Genomic DNA, 15,840 nt, shown 5'->3' with positions numbered 1-15,840 from the left:
TTCCAAACACATCTCAGCTGCCAGGGGTGTTCTTCTTGCCCTTCTCTTACACATTGGCCACAGAAGACAATCCCCCTGCAGGCTTCTTTCTTTAAGGAGCTTTGAGTTAGTGAGACCACAGCAGATGACTCCTCCAGGTTGGGAGAAACTTGTGCCATGGGAAAGGCCAGGTTTGGGGGCTGCACCGGGCAGTTCAACAGGGAATCCATAAAGAAGGGCGCTGCCCATTGCAGGTATCAAAGCTCTGGGTGTAACATCAGAGGCTGTCACACCAGGAGAGGAGGCCACCCAGGTTATGGTTGGGAGCTTACAGGTGGGACATTGTCACCTGAAAAGGAAACCTCCTTCAGCTGGGGTGGTCTGCTGGAAAGCAAAGGTTTGCTGGGCTCTGGGGAAGGAAATTTTTGGTAGGAAATTTTTGGAAATGAGGGAGAGGGTAGGCTATGAGCTGAATTTTTCTTCTTATCCTCCTTTCATAGCAAAAATAGAATATTCATCACAAGTTTCCCTACATGTTTTTCTTCCCTATTGCGCACTAGCTCCTTGCTAGTATTTGAAGCTAGAGAAAAAAAATTGATGAGTACTCAAGTTAATAATGCGTGATTATTATGTTGATGAATTGCTGGAGATGAATATATATGTAAAAGCTCTGCAAGATTCGCTCATCCATGCATCCTGAGTGAAAGCAATTATTTTTGTGAACAAATGGCAGTTAGTTCTGTCTCTTAATAAGAGGTGCTGGGGTAAAAGGTAATCTGATAACTTTTGTCCTGCTGAATTTTCAGGACACTTTTGCAAATCAATCATTACTGAAATGATGGAAACACCAGCACAGGGGTCAATCTTTCAAAAGTGACCAACTTACAAACTTGAATACTTCTTCCTACAAAAGTCTTGCAATTCTCAGTCATCACTGAAGTTTGTAAGATTTTCTCTGTCTTGAGACTGGCGAGAAAATGCAGAATAACCTGAACAAGGCACATCTCTCAGAAACTGTGAGATGAAAACGTATAATCCTATGTATAACATTTGGAAAGGGGGAGGTTTGTTTGTGTGTGCGCTTTACTTTTCATGATTTCTAACTCAGACTCATGATTTTAATGTGAATGTCATGATATTTTCAGGCCTGACTCACTCCTTTTTTTCAATACTTGCACTGTAAATTGTCCTGTCACTGAGCACAAGCCTTGGGCACCATGTGACCCCAAAACTCTGCCTCCGAGCTGAGCCGAAGGGACACATGCCCTTCATAGGGTAAGGAAAGCACTGGGTGTGTAGCATGGGGAGGTAGTGGTTGGAAGCATCTGAAGTCAGCATTAACAAAAGCCCTAATAGCAGGCTCTATCAGGAAGGATAAGGTGGGCACCAGGAAAGGGCTATATCTCCACAACAGACTTGACAGAAGTAACAAGAAATGAGAGACCCTAGCCATAGACTTTGCACTGTTGGGGGATGTCCAGCACCATCAAAAAATCATCTCATGGAGGTATGGCCAGAGGGCCCACAGAAGGGCTGTCCCCTATTGCTCCTGGATGTCCCGGTCCTGATTTCAATATCTGTGCAAGTTTGGCATGTCCTGACCTGGCCATCTTGTTTCTTTTCTTTTTTCCCCACATGCTGCGCATGTCCAACAGGATTCAATCCAGGAGTTAGATGCTGTGGTATCCTTTAAAGGCAAGAATCTGTCAACAGTGATGAGGAGGTGTGACTAACTCATTAAAAATTGAAAACGGGGAAAAGAAGGAAAACACCTTCTTGTTGTCACTTTGATAAAAATGACAAGTCCAGACATTTTGTTCTTGTTACAAATAATTCCGGGACAGAGTAATGGATTTGATATGAATGGAGAAGTTTGTGTTAACCGATTGAAATTATTTTGGCTCAGCTCATTTTCAGCGAAGGGGATTAGATGGCTCAGGATTTGGTAATGTGTGAGAGCGTTTTCCCAGACAGGTCACATACTCAAGTACAGGCCAAGCCTGCATTTGTTTGAGGGGTGATATTTCCACTGCACATAAGAGAGGCTCCTCCATGTAGCAAGCATTTATTGGTAATGTGCCAGAAAAGCCCAGCACTGAAAAGGTGGATCAGGACCTTTGTGCCCTGAGAATGAGAAGACAGACTGATGGGCCACATGGGAGAAATTTCCACAGCTGCCAGCTGGTACGCAGGAAAAATTGCTAAATGGCCTCACCTGTGTGCCACCCTGGCAGCCCCACCTGAGGGAGCAGAGGGTCCTGTGGAAGGAGGGAGCTGGGTGGTTGGATGCTGTGTCAGTGCCCAGTCAAGGACTGGGATGGGATGTGCCACACAGACCACCAGCCCTGTCACTGGGAGCTGTTTGGCTGTGGGTGGGAGGATGGAGCTGTGGTTTTCCAAGGTAGTTTGCTGTACTCCTACCTCCTGGGCTGTTGCAAGAGTGTCATGGTGCTGTGGGGGTCCCAGCACTAGGAATTAGCCCTAATTCTGCTTAAAAATCTATATGCATTTGTGGACCTTGTAGCACCAGAGCTTGTGCAGGAATCCAGCATTTGGGGTTGTAAAAAGTGTTTTCCAGGCTGTGAGGGAGCCCTGGAGGTGGGTCTGTCCTGAGACTAACCTGGTGAGCTGGAGATGAGGCAGGAGGGAGTAGCTGCCTGCGCTGAGGCTCGTGGAGTGTGCTCTGGTGGAAAGATGTAGGTATGTGATTAAATACCCTGCTCACTTTTGCACATTCACCTATGGGTTTCAATATACTTAGTGTCTGTGTGCAACCCTTTCTGAAGACCTGCCCCCTTAAAAAGCAGGGTAACAGGTGATGGGCTGGGCAATGAGGAGCAGCAGGGTACCAAAGTCTTCTAAGCCTGCCCGAGCTCGGGGAGCGGTGGCTCTAGGAGTGCAGACAAGTGCCCAGGCTGGCTGTGAGGAGATGGAGCAAACGTGAGCCTGAGGGCCTGAGTAAAAGCAAAAAGGCTGGACTACTCCCGAGTCCCCCGCAGCTTCCCAGGCAGGCGGACAGAACTGTGTCCCATGGCTGCACTGGCAGGACCCATAAGGAAGACACACTTGCCTGCCAGGATCCTGACAGAGGTAGGAGGGAAGTCTTCTCAGGTGGAGAATTGTGGGGGCGGCTGATCAGTGTGGGTCTGATGCTTCACGTTGCTGCTGAGGAAGAAATGCCTGGCTTGTGCTGATCTGATGTCAGTCTACAATATATGCTTGCTTGGGAAGCCCTGTTGCCCTCCTGCTACTACTCTTGGTGGAGAGTAAGAGCTGAAGGCATCTGGGATGCTCAGTGTCTCTGCTTTTCCCAGTGTTAGCCTAGCATAACCACAGGAAAATTCAATGTTTCGTAGTGCCCGGCTCTGCAGAAAAGCATGTAAAAGCAAAACACAAAGTGTGTACCCTGAAGACCTCAAAGCCATGGAGCAGGTCTGTGCGGGTGCCCTGGAGGACACGGGGAGCAATGTCCCTGGAAGGGGAGGGCAGGTGACCAATCCTTGCTCTAGCAGCACAGTGCACAAGGAGGTCAGGGCATTGCCTTCATCATCTCCTGATGGTCAGATATGGATCTGCCTTCTGCAGCCACCCTGCTCTGACAAAGAAACTGGTGGCTGTGGCAGCCCTGCAAAGTAAACTGGCTGTGATCTGAGCTGGGTGTTGCCTGCTTCAAGGGATGGATGGTGGTTGGGAATTGGTGCTCTGGGTAAAGTTACTCTTAAAGAGTTGATTGCTTGGGATCCACTGGTGGTGCCAGGTTGATAATAATCAGTTCTAGTAAGGTGATGCAGTTGTGTATGTCTGTAATGAGAGCAAATATGCAGTTTAACAAACCCAGGAACTTATTTTGCTCTCACTTTGGTGTGACTTTACCAAGTCTGCATCACCCAGGCAAGAGATATGCATACGGAAGGCTTTGGAAGACTATCTTCATCACTGAGGATAAAAAAGCTTTAAAAATCTGTCTCCTGAATATTGACCTAGGCTTCTCCCAAGAACAGATGGTATTCTGAGTAGTCAGTGATTTTTGTTAATGCTGAAAGCCCTGTGTGTGTGTACAGGTGCTTTCCTGAACTGAGTCCACCAGTTGTACAGATGCTGTAAGGGTTGGTGTCTACTCTCTTGTTCCATTTTTAGGCCTGTACATTTGAGACCTTGTTCTTATTCAGCTTGGGTAGCTGTCTACCAACATCTTTTAAAATCAACCTTGATTTAGCTTCCTCTGTAATCCTTCAATACCTCTGGGACAACCTTTACACTGTTTTTGCAGCCAGTTGATTGTTCTCTCTCACTTCCAAATTTCCATGGGATATTTGCCATATCCCACTCTAATACCTACTAATCCATTAAAAATACCCATGAGATAGATTAGGTAATCCACTGTGCCTCAAAGATTGTGCTCCTTAGCTCTCTGCTTTCCCTAGAATAGTCACAGAATGAGCGCTACATCTGCATTGGGAAAGCATTGTTCCTCCAAAAGGATCCCTCAGCACTGGCTCACAAGCAGGCACAGCTTGCTTGAGAAAATTCTCTGTATCTGTTCAGATCTACAGGGACAGCTTCATTTGACAACATGCTGGAAATGTGGCTGCCATTATCAAGGTTAACCTGTGTGTTTGCAAAGGGCATTACAGGATAGCAGTACTTGAGTGGTCAGTTCTGCCTGCTCTGCAAGTGCTGTGTCTCTTGGCTCCTTGCTGAAGAATTGGCCTCGTTGCTTGCTTAGAGGAAAGCCTGTCTCTTGCTGAAGCCCTTTATTTGTTCAGTGTTTAGATATTCCAAAGGTCTGCTCAAGAGCTATGCTGTGGTTGTACTCTCCCTTAGATGTTCCATCAAACATGTGCTGTCCTAGATGTCACCATCTTGGCAAGAGCTTTCTCTAACTTTTGATTTCTCTTGGAAAGTCCCTAGTATTGCCATTCTTAAATGAACAGTACAAACTCAGTCATCTGACTGGATGAGGTGAAAAGCCAGGCTACCAGGAGAGCAGAACGGTACAGGCTGGAAATTGTCATTAGCCTCCTCGCATAGGGTGATGCTGTGTCTGGTCTGATGTGGATGGATGGAAAGCATAGCAAGGTAGGGCATGATCTTGTTCTATGTGCAGGCTCAGCGGCTTAAAAAGTGCCAAGCACTTCCTAAAGAATGGCAGAATGCAGGAAACCTGTCAGGTGGAAGAAACTGTTTTCTGCCACAGCTACTTGGAGACTAGCTGCAATCTCCATGAGAATTAGTGGTGGTAGATACCTCTCCTGCCCCTGTAGAACAATGTACCCATGAGGAAATAGCAGGCACTGGCAGCCCCAGATATTCTGGAGACGAGGGCCCTGTATTTCAGCTCCAGAATACCATGCTTTCTTTATGTGGAGGAGATTCCTCAGCAGTAGCAAGTCAGTCATACTCACTGTTCCCCCCAGACAAGAAGGCAATGTCATATTTGCTAACTTGCCATGAGACCATCTCTCTTTCTGGTAATGTATAACAGTGGCCAAAAGCAATGTCATGGTATGCTTTGCTCTTTTAAATCCAATGGATGTCATGGAGTGACCTGCTAAGAGTAGGGGGAGAGCTTTGATATCAGCCTCTGAATGTGTTTGATGGTCCTGGCTGTTGTGCTGAGCCCTGCAAGCTTAGTGCACAGCATTGGCTGTGGGCGGGGGAGAGGTCATGGAGATAAGAGTAAAAAAACAAGTGGAAGAAAGGTTGGAGAGTGTTTAATGGGTATTTAAACCTAGATTTTCTTGGAAAAGTTTGAGTAGGTTCTTAGGAGACACTGCTGCACTTGGTGCTTCTAGATGTCACTGTAAATCAGAGATGCTAGATGAAAGTGATTCCCAAAACATTTCTGCTTTCATGATACTTTTGTCGCTCCTCAAGCAATGTTAACACTTACTGAATTTGTGCTTGATGCTGTACCTAAGATTAAAAAAAAAAAAAGGAAAGGAACAGGAAAATTAGTCTTGGGAAAATTCTTTGTGATTTGGCTTGTGTAGTCTGCTGGGATGGCAACTTTTAGACATTCTCCTATTAACTGCTGTAGGAGAGCCTCAGTCTTTAGATCTGTGAGCACAGCTATTATGCAGATAGCAATTTGTGAACTCCTCTTACCATCCTCCTGTATGGTGAAAACCCAGGAGCGTTTCCATTCTCCCTGTTCTGTGTTGTTGATATAGGCTCCTCCACAGTGAATCTGAGTGTCCTGACTACTCACAGGCTGGCTTCTGAGTTACCTTTTGGGTGGGTTTAAAAAAAACTATGGCCCAGGACTAATTAGTCCATCAGCTGAAAATTATTCAAGGGTATCTGTTTTGGGAGGGACAGAGTGGGATTTCTTAAGAGATCATATGGTTGCATCCAAGCAGCAGCTCCTCAGCTAGTAACAAGCTTCATGCTGAATGTGCTGCTTTCTGCACTTCTGATTACCTGGGAGCTCTTGCCTCCTAACTAACCATGACTCTCAGCCCTTGTATAGCTAACTCATTGCTGCATGTAGCAGTGATGTGGGTCATGGTTTTAAGCGGTAAACTTAAAGCCAGGGTGCCCTGAGGTTCAGTGCTGTGAACAAAGCAGAAGCAGTGGCTTGGGCAAACTATTTTCTGCAGAAAGAGCAACTAAATACTGAACAGTTCTCCCTTATCCAGGGAAGTGGGGCTAAGACTGAAGGAAAAAGCCCTGGGAGTGAAATTACAGTCTGTGTTGGTCATGCCTTTGGCAAGTCTGACAATATCCTAACTGCTGATCCTGTTTGGTGTGGGGGTCACTGAAAATGCAAGTGAGGCACTGCAGTCCTGTAGCTACATATATCAGCAAACCTTGCCCTCCATGCCTGCCTGTATCACCCTGCACTTGCAGAAACAGTTCTGCCAGCCAGTGCAGGGCAACCTTGTCTGGGACTTGCTGTTTCTGGGCTCTAGTGCCACTGCTGTTCCCTGGCTTCTGGACAGCTGGGGATGAGGAACAGGGTTTTGCATGGATGGAGTCTTATACGTGTGGGTATTTACCATTGCAGGGTAAGGCACAGACCTGTTCCGTGTGTAGGTTTAGTGGCTGAAGCCTCTAATTTTCTCTGGTTGGCTTTGTTTACTCAGCAGAAGACCTTAAAGCAGCTTTCCTGCTGCTGCAGGGATCTTGGAGGCTGGTGATGCCACAGGCAGGGTGCAAGCAGGGAATGCTGGGGCTCATGCACAAATCTGTCTTCAATAATGTTACCTCTTGTTCAAAAGAGACAGTGCTGTACTCCCTCTTCCTGCATGCGTGATGCACTCTAATGGCAAGAGCTAGGCTGCCCCTTTAACATCTCTAACCTCCTACACAAAATGAGCAGCTTCTAGGGTGGGTGCAGTGGGTTTGGAGAGGCTTCTGTGGTTTTATGAGAATGCTGTACACAGGAGGTTGCTTTTTTCTTTTCTCTGTACTGGTGACATGTCATCTCTGCTTCAGTGGCTGGTTTCTGGATACCGTGCTTTAAAATAGAGATGTAGACAAATTGGCAAAAGGCCAGAGGAGAGCAGCACTAATTGTCAGAGCTTTAGAAAACATGACCTCTAAGGAGAGGTTGAAGAAATCAGGTGCATTTAATCTAGGCAAGCCAGTATGGTGGAGGAGGGAGAGGGTTGTCATGATTTCTCAGTACATAAAAGCTGTTGTTATGGAAGGATGACTGATATATTCTTTCACTACCATTGGGAGGAAATGATGAGACAAAACTACATTTACACTGCAGAGATGGTGTAGTTTGGGTGTTTAGGAAAAACCTTCAGTGCAGTGAAATGCAGGAAGAGATTGTCCAGGGCAGCTGTGGAATTTCTGACACTGGTGGTTTAAAGAAACTCTGGTCTGCTTCCATAAAGATATGGGCTGTGCAACCTCCCAAGATCCCTGTTAGTATCTTTGTTCCTGTAGTTGAGGCTAAAGGGTAGGTTTGAGGCTGATGCCAGTCCCTTAGCAACTGCATGCCTTGGCTCTGCCAGCTTTGCCGAGTTTGTGTGGTCAGAAATGCATGAACCAGACTCCTCGAGCATTGGCTGTAGTTTGTAAAAATGGTGTGGCTTCAGTGGATGATTAAGTTCTGTTTACCTGCCTGCTGGTTTTGAGTCTTTTTGGCTGTGTCTGTATTGCAATTGGAGATCTGATGGCAGACAAACCCAAGCTTGCTTTAGTCTAACTTTCTTGGGTAGGAGTGAAAAAAGGGCAGCTTGGACCTTAGTACAGGGCAGCTGCCCAAGTAGGCATCCACTGACTGGAGAGCTATTACACTGAATTTTGTGCTATTGTCTTCACTGCTTTCTGAAGCTGAGGTACCAGGCTGAGATCTGGAAGAGATGTCCTGATCCAGGCTGCTGTCACCTCTGACTGTAGTGTAGGCAGACACAGGCTTGGAAACACAACCTTTCCTCTGCAGTTGTGCCACAGGAATTATTTCTGTAGCAACATGACTCTAGGTTCTGGGGCTTTTAAGCATTATAAAATAAAATGTGAAAGTAATAACTTGTTGCTGGGAAAATATTGCAGATTAGCACAACTTGTTCTCTACCTTGACTGTTTTTATATTTGGCAAGTATCACTAGCAGAAAAAGGACAGGTTTTATTATAACTCTTTTGTCTGCTTCCCTTCCAACTTTCCAAGTACATTTTTCACAGGCGTCAAACTACTTTCAGGACAAAATGTTGGTGATTTCTCCAGTGGTGGTGAGAAACGAGGATGTGTGAGGGTGCTGTTCACTGGTGAAAGTGGCAGAATTTCTCACACTCCCTCACTTGTGATCTTGCTTACAAGTCTTTTCTAGGCATAATCTTTTTTCTTTAAGGGGAGAAGGTTTAGGTTTTGCACCCATTGGCAAGGCACAAATAAAAGCATGGACCTTTAATATCAGGTTTGCTTTGTTTGCCTCATCTCAGATCCACAAATGTGGAGTTCTGCCTTTTTGGACAAATTTACAGATGACGTTATCCCATATTTTGAATACCCTACTTTTGTATCCTTCTTGCCTGAAGCTATTAACATTGGCAGAATTGATGTCCTTTGTTTATTTTGTGTACTACTTACAGCCTGAATGTTGGACACCAGCCGATCTAGTTTTTCGTTGGGCTGCAGTAAGAGGTAGGGCATGCTTTTTCTGTTGGCTCTGCACATGCTCTTGCATTCCTGCCCTGAGGAGACTGCGAGACAGTCTTCAGAACAGGGATGGAGAAGGTGAAATGGCTTCCCTGTGATCAAGCTAGGAGTAGGTCCAGTAAAGGCAGGACTTTGCATACCTTCATCTTTGGAGTGCTTGTATGACAATCACACGCTTCTGCCTGTGGGTTGATGGGCACAGCCCCCAGGGATTGCAAGAGGGCAGTGGAGCCGCCCACATGCTGCGATAGATGGGGTGTGGAGGCCTTGGCAGTGCTCAGAGCGGCCAAGAGGAACATTGCTGACTGCGCACGAGAGCTGAGTGCAGCTGAGCCCAGGCTGACGGGGAGCAGCGTGGCTGATCTCTACTCCAGCATCCAAGGATCTGGGAGTCGGGAGGTCTGGATCTTATCCACAGCTCTGACACTGAGTCACTGCATGACCTCAGGCACTCAGATACCATGGTGATGAACACAGCACAAATGTCTAGACAGATAGATTAGATTGGATAGACTTTGTATTTGACAAATATTTGTATATCACCACTGTCGGTGCTCTCCTGCTATAACCATCCAGCCTGATGGTTTCAGTGGGTCTCCTACACAGTGGCAAGGGCGAAGAACCACTTTTTGCACTGAGGAAGGAGGGGAGACAGCCACAGTGACACAAGTACCGGTGGTGACAGACTGGAAGCAAAGCAGGCAGTAGGGCGGCCCTTGGAGAAACAACACTGCATGGCAGAAAGGCTCAGGAGCTGGCTTCTCCCCAGCTCTGCTGCAGCCCTGTGCATGGCCCTGTCTTTCCTCCTGTAACCAATTAATCAGTAAGATCCTCAAGGCAGTGGTGACTTCCTCCTCCTGCTACGGCTTCTATCACAAGGCCCGGATTTCAGAAAAAAAGACAAACTATCAAAGTGAGATTCCTTAAAAGCTTTCCTGTGCCACTGTCAGCCTCTGGCGCAAGGGAGGATGCAGGAGAATCAGCTCTCCCTGGAGTGACTCTTGGTTATTTTCCCACCTGGTTCCCGTGTGAAAGATGAACATAGCAGTACAGCAAAGATGCGGCTAGGAGCATGGCCGTGTAGGGATTTTCAGAGGCTCTGCAAGGTCTCCTGAGCACCCCTGCCTCCATCACCCCAACAGCAAACCAGGAGTGCTGGAGAAAAGCACTGCCTCTTTAAGGGGATTTGCATAGCAAGGCCTAATTACAGTTGTTGATTCTGATGTTTTCAGTGTTGTTCATATTCCATTAAAGGATAATGCTGCTTAATTTGCAACAGAGGGTCTCGGTTAACAGTATATCCAATCACAAGACAGCCCTAATGACACTACTTCCCTACTTCTGGTAACACATAATTAAAAAATCACTTCATTTCCAGTTGTGTGGTTCTCCCCTCTCCCCCAATCTCCTAATTACTTTCTAAGCTGTTTCATGATTATCTGTAAATATTTCAGCACTTAGATCTACTAACGAGTCTATGGAAGAGTTAATACCTTGAGTGGCATAACTGCTTGCCATTCCCTTTCTAGTACTGCATTGCAAGGAATAATTTTCCACCTTGCCATGTGCAAGACGAGGGGCTTTGCTTGCTGTGGGATTGGGTTTGTGCTCTCACTCTGGGGCTGTGGGGATGACAGGAGAGGGGTAGGACTCAGAAACACCGTCTCAAGCTACGGGAGGTATTTTGCTGGTTTTGGTAGTGGATGTGTATCTCTGTAAATTGTTTTATGTGGCTTAAATCCCACTGAAAGGGCTGTCCTGTTGCCTGGCTGTGGGAGCTGCTAGTCAGACAGGCTTAGGTAGAACTGGGTCTGAGTCTGCATCTAGCTGGGATGCCCATACATCTGGAAGAATCGGCTGAAATGGCTGGTTTCTGCCCTGACTCTACAGGTTTGTGGGAAGTGGTAATACAGCTCTTGCTGCACTTGAGCAAGAGATGGCAATAGGTCTGGCTGTGACTGCCCTTGCATGGTGTTTCTTCACAAGTTCATCTTGCATGCCACAGTTGGTGGCACTTACTACAGCATGAGAGTGGCTTGGTCACCAGGTAAGGGAATATCTGAATTGCCCAGCAAATTTGTGCACAGATGCCTACCACCACTCTGCGGCTTCAGGCGAGAGGATGTGGGGTGACATGTGCCCTGATGCCCCTGGTAAAATGGGAAATCTGTTCTCTAATCCAAGTGCTGCTCTGGTCTGAAAAGCCACTATACAAATGCTGCTTTCTCACGTCATAGATCTGGTTCCTGTAACTGGTCTGGTATCTTGGGTATTAAAATTCACTTGGGGTTTTCAGACTGAGCACTCGGAGCTGACGGAGTGATATAGGAGTGAGCTGGAGTATCTTCCTGCCCATGTGATGCATGGGCTTGATTGCTATGTTCTTTGTATGGTCAATCAGTAACACCTTATGCAAGCCCACTGGGAGCCTACTGATGGTCTCTGAAGGCGTTATTTGGAATAACCAGAGATAATTGTATAACTAGGGGGTAATTAACTTCCAGGAATTAAAGAATCAAGCTTAGTCTGCACTACTCCTAGGGGTGAGTCTGTAAGGCTGGGAATTAGAGAAATCTACTCTTGTCTAATCATTTGAGCACATGTGACTTGGAAATCCTTGATACTTGGGGAATGTGGGTCTGCTTCAAATCATATCCATGCATTTCCAGGCAATTCTTTAATAGCAGATAAAGGAGGAGGGCTTGAATATTGTCCTAACCCAGTCCATTTGTGTTTCAGGTAACCCTGTCACAGTGGGAATGAGCATCCATATCTCCAGCATTGACCAGATCTCTGAAGTCAACATGGTAAGTTTGGAAAGAAAAATTTAAAAAAGCCTAATAAATTCTTCTTCCATTTTCTGCTTGAGATGTGCTTCCAAGGCAATGGCTCCGTGGAGCTACCTGAGATCTCAGGGTGCACTTCTGACAAGTAGGGTAGTCACACCCCTGCTTCCTTCACGTCCTACTACAGATCTTCCCTGCAGCTGGGAAGTTGTTGGAGGAAGAGTGACATTTGTCTGGTACTGAAGAAGTAGTTTTTTTCTGCTGCTTTGGATAGAATGTTGAGGGGTGATGGGAACTCTGATTTAAGAGAGAATTCTTCCTCACTAAAGAATAAGGAATTCAAGGATCATTTCTCTACATGTAGTGTGATGAAAAATAACATCAAACACATAACTGGGCTGTAGGAAATGAGGGGTTTTTTCCAAATTTCTTTCTTAGTATGCTGGTTTCAGTCTGAGCCTTGCTCCTTCCACCCACTGAGTGGCCTGTGTCACTGGGACTGCCTGTCAGTTTTCAACACAGCCTTAGCCCAGCCCCAGGCTAAAACAATCCTGAACTCACTGAAACAACACTTGCAAGACAGGACTGGTATGTGGGACCTCTGTGGCATACACCCACCGCTGCTGGTGGTACTTGTGATGTGGTCAGACATGCTGAAAGACTGAAGTTCACTTCCTAACGTGGGGTAAATTCTAGTAGGGTTAGTGAGTGTCTATAACAGCACACTGAAGTATCCCTGGTGTTATCTGTGAACATGTGGATGGAGGATCTCTGCTGGCATCTCTGGAGCTAGTGGCATCTTATCCAGAGTAGATTCTTATCCCTTATACTTCTGTGCTGGTTGCACAGCCACCTCTCTGAACCATTAATTTTTATGCCTTAAAAGAATAGATGGGAATTGTACTTTTCGCTTGATACAAAGGCAATGGTGGCTTTACAGTCAGCCTGTGCCTGCCAAGTTGAAAAACAGTTAGTGGCTTTTCATGTTTGCTGACGGTAATTTGGCTTTTCTTTGGAGATCTGTACTGGAAAGGGAGGCATCTAATGGCAATCTGGTTTTGGGTGGCATTGATAGACTGGAGCTTTTCATATGACTGAGAAGAAAAAATTTATCTGCTCAGACAGCAATGGTTTGGGGTGAAATTTTTTAATTATTTTGGTCATGGTTTGGGTACTCATCCAGGCCTGTGCTATCTGTCCCTGAGAAGCCCCTAGCACCCAGCAGAGGACATGGATTGCACTGATCATTGCCTAACCTTGCCTTCCTCCCTGCTGCCCAGAGCCTCTTCCTCCAAACTCCTCTCATTTCCAAGAGGCTGAGTGGAGTGCAAGGCTGGTGGGGACCTCCTAGCAGCAGCTGTCCTGTTCCTTGGTTCCTGACCCACGCAGCAGAATCCTAGGCCAGTTTAAAGATTTTGCTATTCAAGTCAATTAAAACCTTGGTCTCCCAAAGCTCCTGTCCTACTTATCTGTTTCCGGACTCTCCTGCCCTGTTTCTCTAGCCCACCAGCTATTCTGCTGTTGCATGGCGGGGAGGAGGGGAGGCAAGACAATCTGACTAATTGTTTTGGTTTCCAAACTGCTTGAAAATCCTGAATGCATATGTTGATACGACCCAGGGCGAAGGGCCAACCATGAACCTTCGGGTTCTCATATTGAACAGTTTCTTTTGCAGACTCTCTACTAGCATCCCTCCATTACTGTAATTATCTGCATGGCATGTTAGACCTCAGTCTAGTAACAGTGACACTGGACCGTGTGTACAGTCGGAAATTCAGGTACAGAGCTATGTCCCCATTGCATTGGATAGCTGTGCTTGAGGTTAGGCTCAACTTGGAAGAGCCAGATGGCTTAACCTAGTTCCATCTATCTTGCCTGTCAGGGCAGAGCTCAAGTTTGAGTCATCTCCTCCCCCGGTCTCAACTTGGACCTGCATTTTCCTATGTGGTGAACCAGCTGTCACCCTCCTTGCTAGAGCCAGCATGAACAATTTGGGGTCTGGACCTGTAGCTTAAGACCCCAGCTTGCACAAACATAACTGGGAGGGAGCGTGGGATTTGGTTGTCTGTTTACCTGTAACAACTGCCCTGATCTTCTTCTGCAGACCTGAGAAAATAGCTGAGAACGGCAGAGGCTGATGCAGGATGAATCTCCTGCTGGAGATGTGTCCATGGACTATAAAGGGTGATCAGGTGCTTTGTCATACACCTGTTGTTAGCAGCTGTGGCCAGGCATGCTGTATCCTAGGCTAGTAGCCATGCTCTTAACAATACTTTTCAACCCTTGCCATGTGATTGCGATGCTCTCCCCTCTCCAGTGAATGCCTGCTTCCCTCTGCCACAGGATGGCTGGGACAAATGTGTATGCTCAGGTCTGGGGAGAAAAAGCAACAATAATATCTCTGTGGGGTGCATGGGAGAGCAGGTTTCCTGGCATCAATCTTCATCCACATGCTGCTCTGATCTTGCAGAATTTGGGCAGCACTCCTGATGGACATTGAATGTTTTGATGGTTGTGGCATGGCTGTAATCAGGCTGGGCACCAGGCACTGTCCATGCCACGCTCCTGTTGATACTGTGAAGGCATGTCACTTCTGGGCTTTTGATTATCCCTCCTGGCTTTCTGCTTGACTTGGCAAGCATAATCTCCTGCCCATCCTTCCTACATATGTTGGGGGGGGGGGGGGGAAAGGGGGACAAAGTGACTATATGTGAGAACTTGATCAAGGTCTATAAGCACCATGGTAAGGCAGCTTCAAAAAGGGGTTAAAAAATCAGAATCATCTTAAAGAACAAACATTTAGGGAGCAGAAGAGCTCTCGTGATGTAAGTTTCCAGGCTGAAGGGATTTTGTGTGCATCATTCTTCTGTGTGACAGATGCCCTGGGGAAAGGGCTGTGTCTTACCCCTGCTCTGGACATGGATACTGGCAAGAAAAACAAGGCATTTTTTGGCACCATGTGTGATTGGGAAAGGGACTGTGCAATGAATAAATTAAAGGCACACAAGTGAAGCTGGGTTGTCATGGCAACCAAATAGCTTCTATTGTTCCACAAGGAGTGTTATTACTTACTGCCCCTTGTAGGATAATTAATTAATCCTCAGACATCCTTTCTGGAACAATGGCCCTGATGGTGGGGCTGGGCAGGCTGAGGGGAGCCCCCAGCTCCCCATGCGTTTCCCTGGGACTCTTTGTGTCTGGTGGCTGTGTGATGGTGGGGAACAAGTGTTGTCAGTGACTAGTCGTTGCATGATTCAAAAAGTTGTTTTTCACAGGAGTCCAGCTGGATGTGGTGCTGTGGAGGAATACAGCTCCACCCATGATCTAAGGGGCAATCGTTGCCTTCACTCCCATGGGAACTGTATTCCCAATGTGATGATGTGGTGACGTTTCAGCCCTGGAGGATATAGGGCTCTCTGCAAAGGCAACACAGTTATGTCTTTATGCTGGAAGTTCCCAGGCACTCTGATGTACAGGCAGCTACAAAGCATTCTGTATATGCTATGTGTTTCCTGGTGCCTTGCTGCACAAAGTCGGTGCATCTCCACCTCCCTGAGGGCCATGCCCAGGTACTGTGCCATGGTATAGCACAGAAGATGGAGTTGTGCCAGGACACAGGACATTCATGTGTGCAGTGCTGGCTTTGTAACTATCTCCCAAGAATAAGGGACCAAAACTACAGTCCTTATTTTTAAAAAAATGGCACCTTCTTGTTCATCGCAGCTGCTGCCTGTGTGTGGTCAGCTGTATTTTCAAGCTCACTTGCTAGAGTAATGCTTTATTACTGTGTACTCCTCTTAGCCCTGCTAAGCAACACTGAGCTGCAGCCTCTGTTCTTGTCAGTGATTAGAAGGATTATTTGCTGAGCCAAGATCAGTGACATCAATTGAAATGCCTAGGAAAGGATGCCAGGGGCCAGGCCAAACAGGTATTGGGGAGGGCACATTTGACTGGCAGACC

The 15,840-nt window shown here is 46.7% G+C and overlaps 1 protein-coding gene across 2 annotated transcripts in view; it reads left to right on the top strand.

Moving 5' to 3' along the window:
* LOC126050290 (gamma-aminobutyric acid receptor subunit beta-4) overlaps nt 1-15,840 on the top strand; it is a 74,529-nt gene that overhangs the window by 15,900 nt on the left and 42,789 nt on the right. For both annotated transcript variants that reach the window (XM_049827978.1, XM_049827977.1), the window contains exon 3: nt 11,834-11,901. In XM_049827978.1, the coding sequence (XP_049683935.1) occupies nt 11,834-11,901 (68 nt within the window). The remainder of the gene's footprint in view (nt 1-11,833; nt 11,902-15,840) is intronic.

This window comes from Accipiter gentilis, chromosome 24, assembly GCF_929443795.1.
Source record: "Accipiter gentilis chromosome 24, bAccGen1.1, whole genome shotgun sequence".
Classification (NCBI taxonomy): Eukaryota; Metazoa; Chordata; class Aves; order Accipitriformes; family Accipitridae; genus Astur; species Astur gentilis.
This window is presented reverse-complemented; position numbering and strand designations above follow the sequence as displayed.